We start from the raw sequence: 13,401 nt of genomic DNA on the forward strand, positions 1-13,401 counted from the left end.
CGAGGTTAGATTTAGGGTTAGGCTTAGAGTTAGGGTTAGTTTTGGTGTCGGAATACCGGCCGTTGGCATATTGATGCGGACCACGTTATAAATGATCTAAAACGGGTTTTCAAAGTGGGTGACGGGGCACCCTGGGGTGACGGGGCACCCTGGGGTGCCGTGACGGCAGTCCAGGGGTGCCGCGAGATAATTTGATGATTTATGGAATTTAGTTGGACACTATAATATTTAGTATCATTTTAAACTTGAAGAACAAAGCCATTTTCAGTCAGTTCTAACCAAAATGGCTGTTATCTCAACGTTTTCCTCACAACATAATCACTAAAATATCGTCACTGTCGGACAGAAACCTCGTATCTCCAAGTTTCAAATGTGTACGTCTTTTGGTAAAGCAAAGCCCTGCTTCATCATACAAGACTGTCGCACAAAACTAGTGAAAACAGCAGATCTACAAGCACGTGCTTGTAGATCTGCTGTTTTCACTAGTTTAGTACATTTTATAGATGATAAATACAAAACAAACGGTTTTGGACATACAAGGTTTCCACCCAACAACGACGATATGCTATAAATATAAGGTGCTGGGAGTGAAAATTATAATGTAGGGGTGCCTCGGATTAAAACAATATTGATGGGGTGACCTGAGACAAAAAAGTTTGTAGATCAACAGTTGAACACGCAACACCTTTAATAGGGACAAAGTACAAGCCCAGTTTTACCGTAATTCCTCCAACAGACGTGCATGGTTCTTTACCGTATATGACACCATATGGCTGCTGGCGTGAGATTTTTAGAAGCTACAAATGAGTGACAGTATAAAAATGTACCGCTCCACTTCCAACTGAGGTTAGATTTTTATCTTTATCTTTTATCTTGCCCAGTGGGAATGACCTTCTGACCTTCTGACCTTCTGACCCCTATGGGAGAAAAACTGAAAATCTCTTTTCCTAAAGTGGCCTGGAAAACACTGACCCCCCCAAAGGCCCCTACCCCCCCTCCCCCCCCTGGAAAACATTGACCCCCCCCAAAGGCCCCTACCCCCCTATAAAACACTGCCCCCCACAATTTCCCCCAAGGGACTGTTTTGGACCACACAGGATGATCACACACGCACGCACGCACGCACGCACGCACGCACGCACGCACGCACGCACGCACGCATGCACGCGCACACGCACACGCACACGCACACACACACCTACCTGTGACGATGCCATAGTTGGGCGCCTCCAGAACGGCTCCATAAAACTGGATGATGTTCTTATGACTCAACACACTGAGGATCTCTGCCTGGTAGAGAGACATAGAGACACACAGGGAGAGAGAGAGAGAGAGAGAGAGAGAGAGAGAGAGAGGGAGAGAGAAAGAGAGAGAGAGAGAGACAGACAGAGAGAGAGAGAGAGAGAGAGAGAGAGAGAGAGACATACAGTAAACGGTAGTGACATATTGACCTAAACGCTGGAATAACGTCACAGTGTTGACACTCGGGAGAGTGTTTTCTGCTGGTGATTCAGTCCAAGTGTATCAAAGGGTGCGTTCGGAAATGCGCACCGGGTGTGTGCTCAGTGTAGTGAGTGCCTAAACCCAACCCTAATCCTAACCCTAACCTCAGTAAAACTATGCCTAAACCCAACCCTAATCCTAACCCTAACCTCAGTAAAACTATGCCTAAACCCAACCCTAATCCTAACCCTAACCTCAGTAAAACTATGCCTAAACCCAACCCTAACCCTAACCTTAACCTCAGTAAAACTATGCCTAAACCCAACCCTAAACCTAACCCTAACCTCAGTAAAACTATGCCTAAACCCAACCCTAACCCTAACCCTAACCTTAACCTCAGTAAAACTATGCCTAAACCTAACCCTAATCCTAACCTTAACCTCAGTAAAACTATAACCCTAACCCTAACCTTAACCTCAGTAAGACTATGCCTAAACCTAACCATAACCCATAACCCTAACCACACCCGGTGCGCATTTACGAACGCACCCTTTGATACACTCGGACTGAATCACCAGCAGAAAACACTTTCCCGTTGACACTCATCAGCTGCTCCAGTGTGGAGGTTCAAAGGTAAGGAGTAAAGCTGCTCTAGGCAGAGACGTTATGCCTAATCCTCACTGCACGTGAGCGAGAGACGCAACGCCATGTCTTTGAGACTCGGACATTGCGTTGCGACGTAGCCTGAACCTACCTAATAAATAAATGATAATTGGATATGGATTACAAGGCCCAAACCAGACCCTTTTTTCACAGAAACACAGAGTTCAAAGTTCAACATGGGTGAACTTTGACCTGGAATTAACCAATAGCAAAGGAGCACTGAAGTCGACCCCTGGCAGCCATTTGGCTTGTAGTTCTCTTTCAGCCAACCAACCACTGCACATGGAAGCAGCCATTTGGCTTGTAGTCCTCTTTCAGCCAACCAGCCACACCACATGGAAGCAGCCATTTGGCTTGTAGTCCTCTTTCAGCCAACCAGCCACACCACATGGAAGCAGCCATTTGGCTTGTAGTTCTCTTTCAGCCAACCAACCACTCCACATGGAAGCAGCCATTTGGCTTGTAGTTCTCTTTCAGCCAACCAGCCACTCCACATGGAAGCAGCCATTTGGCTTGTAGTTCTCTTTCAGCCAACCAACCACTGCACATGGAAGCAGCCATTTGGCTTGTAGTTCTCTTTCAGCCAGCCAACCACTGCACATGGAAGCAGCCATTTGGCTTGTAGTTCTCTTTCAGCCAGCCAGCCACTCCACATGGAAGCAGCCATTTGGCTTGTAGTTCTCTTTCAGCCAACCAGCCACTGCACATGGAAGCAGCCATTTGGCTTGTAGTTCTCTTTCAGCCAACCAGCCACTCCACATGGAAGCAGCCATTTGGCTTGTAGTTCTCTTTCAGGCCAACCAGCCACTCCACATGGAAGCAGCCATTTGGCTTGTAGTTCTCTTTCAGCCAACCAGCCACTGCACATGGAAGCAGCCATTTGGCTTGTAGTTCTCTTTCAGCCAACCAGCCACTCCACATGGAAGCAGCCATTTGGCTTGTAGTCCTCTTTCAGCCAACCAGCCACTCCACATGGAAGCAGCCATTTGGCTTGTAGTTCTCTTTCAGCCAACCAGCCACTCCACATGGAAGCAGCCATTTGGCTTGTAGTTCTCTTTCAGCCAACCAGCCACTCCACATGGAAGCAGCCATTTGGCTTGTAGTTCTCTTTCAGCCAACCAGCCACTCCACATGGAAGCAGCCATTTGGCTTGTAGTTCTCTTTCAGCCAACCAGCCACTCCACATGGAAGCAGCCATTTGGCGAAGCAGCCATTTGGCTTGTAGTTCTCTTTCAGCCAGCCAACCACTCCACATGTACGTCAAGCACAATCTACATAGGGTGACCACCTCCAAGCAGGCCCAATGCAGGACACACCGCCGCATCCACCATTATTTAGCCTACAAGCAACTTTACATAAAAACAAGCTCAACGTGGCTCATAATAATCAGACATGGCAACACTCACCATGCGTTGTTCCTCCACTCAGTCAGTCAGTGAGACTAGCGGGTGGCTGACACTCTGACTGGGGGCTACGCTATGTTTGGCTTTGTTGCTTGCTAACGCTGCCTGCTATGGCCAGTCTAAAAACAGTCTGTAATGATGTATGGGACCAACAACAACAAGCAGACTTCTCCTGGACTTGTTCTCCATGTTACAACAACTACAGTGCGTGCGCACGGTGCGCTCCGCACTGCACAGCTTAGCGACTAGCGAGAGAGAGAGAGAGAGAGAGAGAGAGAGAGAGAGAGAGAGAGAGAGAGACTGATCTCGTCTCTGTGCGGTATGAGAGAATGAAGACCTATGCTTCACATGAGCGTCACATATTGTGAAGACAAATCTCCCCCAATTTTTTTTTTTTTTTTTTTTCTCCATGTCTTTGATTCGCGGGACATCAGTGCAGTATGGGTGGTCACCCTAAATCTACATGTCATATTAATTCAAGTTAACCTGACACCCAGGGGTCAGCAACCTTTTTGAAATGAAGTGCCATGTTTTTATTTTCAAGATAGTCAGTGTGTCAACATGTCCATCCATCCATCCATCTTCAACCGCTTATCCGGGTCGCGGGGGTAACAGTTCCAACTGAGACCTCCAGATTTCCTTATCCTGAGCAACTTCCTCCACTCCCTCAGGGAGTATACCGAGGCGTTCCCAAGCCAGTTTGGAGATATAATCCTTCCATCTGGTCTTTGGTCTGCCACGGGGTCTCCTCCCAGTGGGACGTGCATCGAGGACCTTCCTAGGAAGGCGCTCGGGGGGCATCCGTACTAGATGCCCCAACCACCTAAGCTGACTCCTTTCCAAGTGTAGGAGCAGCGGTTCTACTCCAAGTCTCTCTCGGGTGACTGAACTTCTCACCCTATCTCTAAGGGAGATACCAGCCACCCGTCTGAGGAAACCCTTTTTGTCCGCTTGCACCCGCGACCTTATACTTTCTGTCATGACCCACACTTCATGACCAACATGTCAACATACATTTTAACGACACGCCATCAAAAATTGTTATAATGATCATTAGACTCAGAGCAATAACCCACCCATCTCCCAGATTCCCTCCCCAGTCAGAGTTCACAGTTGTAATGAATGTAGAATGATGTGCAGGATTTAATTTGCTGTAAATTATGGGTGACTTCATTTAAAGTTGCTATATGCAGTTTTCTGCTGACATAAGCAGGAACAAGGCAATTGCTTATATTTATTTTTTATTTGTATTTTATTATATTCAGATGTCTAAAAATGCTCCCTAAAAAAATCTAGTCTCTGTGGTGCTTCTAGGAGCCTCAGTCTGCCTCCAAAACTATTATTTCATCTGTAAGAAGCTCTGTCACTAGCAGCTCATTGGTGCATGAACCAGCCGACCGGGGCTAAAAGGATTGACAGACAAGTCAACCAATCCAAACAAGAACAAGAGGCGGTCCAGATTGGTCTGCTTATTTGGCAGGCTGCCAAATAAGCAGACCAATGACATAACTTCTCGCATATAAAAATAATAGTTTTGGAGGCAGATTGTGGCCCCAGGATGTGTCACAGAGACAACATTTCTTTAGGAAGCATGGTTAGCCGCCTGAATATAATAAAATTAAAATTAAAATTTTAAATAAGCTATTGCCTTTTCCTGCTTATGTCAGCAGAAAACAGCTTATAGCAACTGTAATTAACTAAATTTAGAAACATATTCATTTTTAAATATAAATCCTCTCTCTCACACGTCTGCCAGTGTGCCAGTGACCACCCTCCGCTGTGCCCATGTTGGTACCGTGTCTAAGGTTGCCTGGCCCTGTTTCTGACCCTTCCTTATGATTAGTTACCTTATCATACTCATGGTGTCACTGGCCCTGCTTCTGACCCTTCCTTATGATTAGTTACCTTATCATACTCATGGTGTCACTCAACTGGCCCTGCTCCAGACCCTTCCTTATGATTAGTTACCTTATCATACTCATGGTGTCACTCAACTGGCCCTGCTCCAGACCCTTCCTTATGATTAGTTACCTTATCATACTCATAGTGTCACTCAACTGGCCCTGCTCCTGACCCTTCCTTATGATTAGTTACCTTAACATACTTAAGGTGTCACTCAACTGAATACCAACCTCATAACAGAGGATCTGTTAAGCTGCAAACCTCAACCACCGCTGATAAGACAAGGAACTTTAACACCTTGAATATCTTTATCAGCCTTGTGGTTTTTTGGACACTGCATGCTTCTACAAATGTTGCCCTAAAATCACACAAATCGGTACACAGTATGTCTACAGTCAGGTCATCAACATGGATCTGTCCCATATAGCGCCACCATCAGGACAATTTTTTCAAACACATATTTGGACACTGCTCCTATACATGCCCACACATTGCCCTAAAATCACGCGGTGGTTTTTAACATTGGACTGAATAGACTGGGGGGGGGGGGGGCACTCTCTCTGTTTTGAAAGACTATGTCAACTAGATCCAGCAGACCAACCAGACCCAGGACCCCCCACCCAATCAAACATCAAACTCCCACATGGCCCCCAGGTTGGGGCCATGCATGCCCCCAGGTTGGGGCCCCAGGTTGGGGCCATGCATGCCCCCAGGTTGGGACCATGCATGCACCCAGGTTGGGACCATGCATGCACCCAGGTTGGGACCATGCATGCACCCAGGTTGGGGCCATGCATGCCCCCAGGTTGGGGCCATGCATGCCCCCAGGTTGGGACCATGCATGCCCCCAGGTTGGGACCATGCATGCCCCCAGGTTGGGGCCATGCATGCCCCCAGGTTGGGGCCATGCATGCACCCAGGTTGGGGCCATGCATGCACCCAGGTTGGGGCCATGCATGCACCCAGGTTGGGACCATGCATGCACCCAGGTTGGGGCCATGCATGCCCCCAGGTTGGGGCCATGCATGCCCCCAGGTTGGGGCCATGCATGCACCCAGGTTGGGGCCATGCATGCACCCAGGTTGGGACCATGCATGCACCCAACCTGGGTGCATGCATGGCCCCAACCTGGGTGCATGCATGCCCCCAGGTTGGGGCCATGCATGCCCCCAGGTTGGGGCCATGCATGCACCCAGGTTGGGGCCATGCATGCAAGTGGCTAAATATGTATTTTTAGACACAATAAGCCCATTCCCAAGATGCACCGCAATCTTTCATGGGCAGATGTGACTTATGGGGGCTGGTGTAAATAGTAACAAAGAAATTGTCAGCTTATAGTGTCTAAAAAGACATGTTTAGCCACACACACATGCCCCCAACCACTGAAATCATAATACTAAAATCACTAAAACAATGGATCTAATTCTAATTACAATATAAAATATGAACCCTTGTTGTAAAAAAAACAAAAACAAAGTTGTCCTTTAAGTCAACTCCTGATATCTGCAACTAAGGCCGCAACCCAAGCCAGATTCAATTAGGGTGACCAGATGTCCCCCTTTGCGAGGGACAGTCCCACATTTCCATGACTCGTCCCCCAAATTGAGACTCTGTCCCACATTGTGACTGGCAGGTGTTGATATACAGTAGGTGCACTGATTGTTGCTGAAGCTCTTTAACGTGAGCTCACAGCAAGCTAGACTGGACCACACTGGACTAATGGAATACATTATAGGGCAGAGTATTCCATTGTAATGTAAATCTCTCTTAATAAAATAACATGAGAAGTATCCCCTATAGCAAATTAATAGGCAGTATTAGGGCTATGGTCGAAGATGACATCAAAGCATAAGCATTTATTAGCAACCTAAGTAATAATTTGCTATTAACCCCCCGCCCGCCTGTCCCACATTGTCCCACACAAGTGGTACTTCAGTCCCTCAAATGAACAGTTTGGATCTGGTCAATACTGTGTACCCGTTCTGAATGAGTTTAAGTCAACTCCTGATATCTGCAGCTGAGGCCGCAAGCCAAGCCAGACATGATTTTCAAATGTCCACAAAGAGTCCCAGGTTGTCCTGAGTTGAAAGCGTCACCATGGTGACAACATGCTCATTAATCATCTGTCACAACGCGGGTCACAGCCCCTCTATATCAGGAGCACACCGTTGCCTAGCAACACAACCTCACACCTTGTCGTCAGATACTTTCAACCACACAACAAATAGAAACAAGGTTGGAAGGGTTGGTTGGTTCAGCACTAAAACCAGTTGTTGTTTTTACCATGGATAAACTCACCTCATGGAAGGGTTGGTTGGTTCAGCACTAAAACCAGTTGTTGTTGTTTCTATGGATATCTGTTAGTTTTAGTTCTTATTTTGATCAAAGGCCCGCATATTGAACATCAAGTCTCCAGGTTTTCTTCATAATATGTCTCACACCAGGGACGTGCTGGGCCCCTGATTCAGCCCAGGAAAAAGAGTTGTAGAGGCCCTCATTGCAGCGCTATAGAGAGAGATCTCTCTCTAAACTTGGAGATACGAGTTTTCTGCCCGACAGTGACGATTTACTTTGTTGGCCACCCAGCCCCCAAAATGGAACGAAGGCCGACATTTAATTTTTTGAGCGGTGCTAACCGCTCCTATAGACCGCTTTTTAACCAAAACTATGATGTCACAAATGATGATGACGTGAGTTCGCTAGACCAATGAAACACTTCGATCTCACCACATCTGTCCATGATGTCATAGTCATAGAGGCACCCGATTGGTTCACCCTGATTTAGAACGCGTTTAGGCCGCGTAAAATACGTCATAAAAAATTATTGAGCGGTGCTAACCTTGAATTTCAAAATTATATTAGATGAATATCACTTATAAGCGATAAAATAACCACACTTTTAGACAGACTGTGGAAAATCTTACAGGTTATAAATGATAGGCAGCTAATACAAGTTTAAAATACAAATGAACAGACTTTGAAAAACTAAAATATTCATCTTCTGGCCTCTCTGGAGGCATCTCTGGAGGTAAATAAGGTCACTTATCATTACACTATGACACTCTTACAAGTTACAATCCGTAGCTTGGTCAACTAACTAATGAGAAATGACGATAAAGACTTATGTAGTCTGAGCAGACCTCTAGACTGACATCATACACAACAAAAAGAATATTGCCATGCATGCCTATCAACACTGATTTGCGCAGAAATTAGTTTGCACCGCTCACTTCGCACAGGTGCGATTTTTTTCCTAATGGCCGGCCTGGACCGGCCGGGAATGAACCGGCCATTCGGGAGTTGTCCCGCTTTTCCCAATGGCCAGACGTCCCTGTCTGACACTGATTTATTATGACACTATGTATGACACATTAGCAGGCCATCAGTAGCCTAGAGCAGGGCTTTTCAAAGTGGGTGACGGGGCAACCTGGGGTGACGGGGCACCCTGGGGTGACGGGTGACGGGGCACCCTGGGGTGTATAAAGTTGTTTTCAGTCAGTTCTAACCAAAATGGCTGTTATCTCAACGTTTTCCTCGCCACATGATCACTAAAATATCATCACTGTCGGGCAGAAACCTCGTATCTCCAAGTTTCAAATGATGATGATGCGAGGCGTTGTGTGCTTGTAGATCTGACCTGCACGGCACTGTGCAGCTGCAGGTGCGAGGTTTAGAAGCGTTGTAGTCTAGGCCTACTATACTATTGTACTATACTGCCTAGGCCCTAGATAGAAAAAAACTTACAAAAAAAAAAAAAAAAAAGAAAAAAACGACCTCCTGTCTCGACGGGATCATCACCTTATCGTGGTGAGGCGGTTTGCGTGTCTCCATGACCCCAGAGCTATGTCGGCAGGAGTCTTGTACTCCTGGCAGGGTTACCCAAGTCGAAAAGGTCAAAGAAATAGAGACTAGACAAAGAGTGATCCCACGTGCTATTATATCTACCATGCATTTTAGCCGCGTATGCCGCTGTGCATTGAAATCCGCTCTGTTGAGTTACTACATTACTACATTACGCCATCTTGATTTTATTTATTTATTTTTTGGCCAGATGGTTTTCTGAAAAGAGCAATGCCTAAGGAGTATCTGTGCCAATGTTGGTGCTTGTATCCGCAAGTGAACCTGTAATATGCACTTTATCTGGTGCAAGTGAACGATTCACCTGTAATATGCACTTTATCTGGTGCAAGTGAACGATTCACCTGTAATATGCACTTTATCTGGTGCAAGTGAACGATTCACCTGTAATATGCACTTTATCTGCCTCGCTACCTATAGAGCAGTGAACGATTCACCTGTAATATGCACTTTATCTGGTGCAAGTGAACGATTCACCTGTAATATGCACTTTATCTGGTGCAAGTGAACGATTCACCTGTAATATACACTTTATCTGGTGCAAGTGAACGATTCACCTGTAATATGCACTTTATCTGCCTCGCTACCTATAGAGCAGTGAACGATTCACCTGTAATATGCACTTCATCTGTGCTTGTATCCGCAAGTCAACGATTCACCTGTAATATGCACTTTATCTGCCTCGCTACCTATAGAGCTGGTGCTTGTATCGGCAAGTGAACGATTCACCTGTAATATGCACTTTATCTGCCTCGCTACCTATAGAGCTGGTGTTTGTATCCGCAAGTGAACGATTCACCTGTAATATGCACTTTATCTGATTCACCTGTAATATGCACTTTATCTGGTGCAAGTGAACGATTCACCTGTAATATGCACTTTATCTGCCTCGCTACCTATAGAGCTGTGGTTCTCAACCTGTGGGTTGGGACCCCCAGGGGGTCCCCACATTATTTTGGGCGGTCCCCAGATGATTAACTCAATGTGCAACATTGTTTTCTCACTAAAAGGTAAACAAACCAACATAAAGTTTAAGCGTATAGAGGGTATCTGCACATTTCTAAAGTGACAATTTAAGGACTTTTTAATATCTATAAAATGACAAATTAAACATTGTCCAAATCGTCAAATATATAGAGGCAGAAATTGTGAAAATAGCAGATCTACAAGCTCACAACGCCTCGCAACGCCTCTAACACAATAGAACCGTGTTACACAAAATGTAATGCCTCAGATGTGCTATCAGATGTGAGCTTGTAGATCGAGTTTGTGTGTGTGTGTGTGTGTGTGTGTGTGTGTGTGTGTGTGTGTGTGTGTGTGTGTGTGTGTGTGTGTGTGCGCGCGCGTGTGCGCGTGTGTGCGTATGTGTGTGCCCTCTCTCTCTCTCTCTCACACACACACACACAAACACACACACACACACACACACACACACACACACACACACACACACACACACACACACACACACACACACACACACACACACACACACACACACACACAAACACACACACACACCCAGCATTAACCCCGTCCTCTCCTCACCTCCTTGTCTATCTTGAGCAGCTTCTTGACGGCGACCTCGCGGTCCTGGGACCTCCACGTCGCTCGGTACACCGAGCCGAAGCTTCCTCCTCCACAGTTCTCATGGAACAGCAGGTCTTCATGGCTGATCCTCACAAACGAGCCCCCCCCACCAGAGGAGCCCCCCGAAGAAGAACAACAGACCCCCAGGGACGCCATGGCATGCTGACCCCGCGCCCTCCCCCGACCACTCGGCCTACTGCGTCCTCCTCGGTACCCTTCAGCTCACAACCCAGGCATTTAGCAGACGAGACTTGCAATAAGCAACCGAAAACAACCTAAAACCTATAAGTGAACTGAAACTCTCTCCCTGCCGTTCAATCTGAAACACACTGTCTCTAGTCTAAACAACCTAAAACCTATAAGTGAACTGAAACTCTCTCCCTGCCGTTCAATCTGAAACACACTGTCTCTAGTCTAGAGTGAACTGAAACTCTCTCCCTGCCGTTCAATCTGAAACACACTGTCTCTAGTCTAGAGTATAAGTGAACTGAAACTCTCTCCCTGCCGTTCAATCTGAAACACACTGTCTCTAGTCTAGAGTATAAGTGAACTGAAACTCTCTCCCTGCCGTTCAATCTGAAACACACTGTCTCTAGTCTAAAACAACCTAAAACCTATAAGTGAACTGAAACTCTCTCCCTGCCGTTCAATCTGAAACACACTGTCTCTAGTCTAAAACAACCTAAAACCTTTAAGTGAACTGAAACTCTCTCCCTGCCGTTCTAAAACCTATAAGTGAACTGAAACTCTCTCCCTGCCGTTCAATCTGAAACACACTGTGTCTAGTCTAGAGTGCCTTTGGACCCTTCAGCTCACAACCCAGGCATTTAGCAGACGAGACTTGCAATAAGCAACCGAAAACAACCTAAAACCTATAAGTGAACTGAAACTCTCTCCCTGCCGTTCAATCTGAAACACACTGTCTCTAGTCTAAACAACCTAAAACCTATAAGTGAACTGAAACTCTCTCCCTGCCGTTCAATCTGAAACACACTGTCTCTAGTCTAGAGTGAACTGAAACTCTCTCCCTGCCGTTCAATCTGAAACACACTGTCTCTAGTCTAGAGTATAAGTGAACTGAAACTCTCTCCCTGCCGTTCAATCTGAAACACACTGTCTCTAGTCTAAAACAACCTAAAACCTATAAGTGAACTGAAACTCTCTCCCTGCCGTTCAATCTGAAACACACTGTCTCTAGTCTAAAACAACCTAAAACCTTTAAGTGAACTGAAACTCTCTCCCTGCCGTTCTAAAACCTATAAGTGAACTGAAACTCTCTCCCTGCCGTTCAATCTGAAACACACTGTGTCTAGTCTAGAGTGCCTTTGGACCCTTCAGCTCACAACCCAGGCATTTAGCAGACGAGACTTGCAATAAGCAACCGAAAACAACCTAAAACCTTTAAGTGAACTGAAACTCTCTCCCTACCGTTCAATCTGAAACAACCTAAAACCTATAAGTGAACTGAAACTCTCTCCCTGCCGTTCAATCTGAAACACACTGTCTCTAAAACCTATAAGTGAACTGAAACTCTCTCCCTGCCGTTCTAAAACCTATAAGTGAACTGAAACTCTCTCCCTGCCGTTCTAAAACCTATAAGTGAACTGAAACTCTCTCCCTGCCGTTCAATCTGAAACACACTGTCTCTAGTCTAGAGTGCCTTTGGACCCTTCAGCTCACAACCCAGGCATTTAGCAGACGAGACTTGCAATAAGCAACCGAAAACAACCGAAAACAACCGAAAACCTACGTGAACTAAAACTCTCTACGGTGCACAGACTGTCCCTGCCCTTCAATCTAAAAAGATTGCCTTTCTACCTAAGCTTCAATTCAAAACTTAGGCCTTCAGTAGAAGCTCTTAAACCAGAGATTTACAATAAGCAAGGTAAAACAACCGAAAACCCAAGCGAACGGAAACTCTCTGCTGTCCACAGACGGTCCCTATCCTTCTATCTAAAACTCTCTCTGTTGTCGAGGGTCCCTTCTAAACTCCTAGAATGTCAAACTGACTGTCTACACATACGGTAGAGCTATAGACCCTAACCTAACCTTTACATACAGTAGACCTATAGACCCTAACCTTTACACAGCAGAAGCAGACAGCTGGACGATATTCCTTCCAAGCAGAAGGTCTGACGAGAGAGGTTCCCAGAAACACTGACTGACTGACAGAGAGAATAAACTAGAATGTACCAGAGGGAACCAGAGAGAGAGAGAGAGAGAGAGAGAGAGAGAGAGAGAGAGAGAGAGAGAGACAGAGAGAGAGAGAGAGAGAGAGAGAGAGACACAGAGAGAGAGAGAGAGAGAGAGTAAAGTTTGTTGTTGAGTCAATAGAAGTCACTTGTCAGGTCTGGTGCGCGGCAGTGCCTCACTGTGGCCGTTCACAGGAACTACAGGAGCTTAGGGTAATGCACACGCATGCACACGCGCACACACACACACACACTCAGATGACACAGTGTGTGTGTGTGTGTGTGTGTGTGTGTGTGTGTGTGTGTGTGTGTGTGTGTGTGTGTGTGTGTGTGTGTGTGTGCGCGTGCGT

At 46.2% G+C, this 13,401-nt stretch overlaps 1 protein-coding gene across 1 annotated transcript in view; it reads right to left on the reverse strand.

Annotated features, from left to right (window-relative positions):
* Window positions 1-13,003, reverse strand: part of LOC308286154 (uncharacterized protein) — a gene marked incomplete at its 3' end in the record, with an annotated part of 43,612 nt that extends 30,609 nt beyond the window's left edge. The window contains exons 1-2 of the mRNA XM_080727110.1: window positions 10,818-13,003; window positions 1,203-1,290 (exon numbers count right to left, since the gene is read on the reverse strand). Coding sequence (XP_080583236.1) covers window positions 1,203-1,290; window positions 10,818-11,015 — 286 coding nt within the window. The 5' untranslated portion in view covers window positions 11,016-13,003. The remainder of the gene's footprint in view (window positions 1-1,202; window positions 1,291-10,817) is intronic.
* Window positions 13,004-13,401: the final 398 nt, after the last annotated feature.

The sequence above is a fragment of the Nannobrachium achirus genome, assembly GCF_963921795.1.
Source record: "Nannobrachium achirus genome assembly, chromosome: 5".
NCBI lineage: Eukaryota > Metazoa > Chordata > Actinopteri > Myctophiformes > Myctophidae > Nannobrachium > Nannobrachium achirus.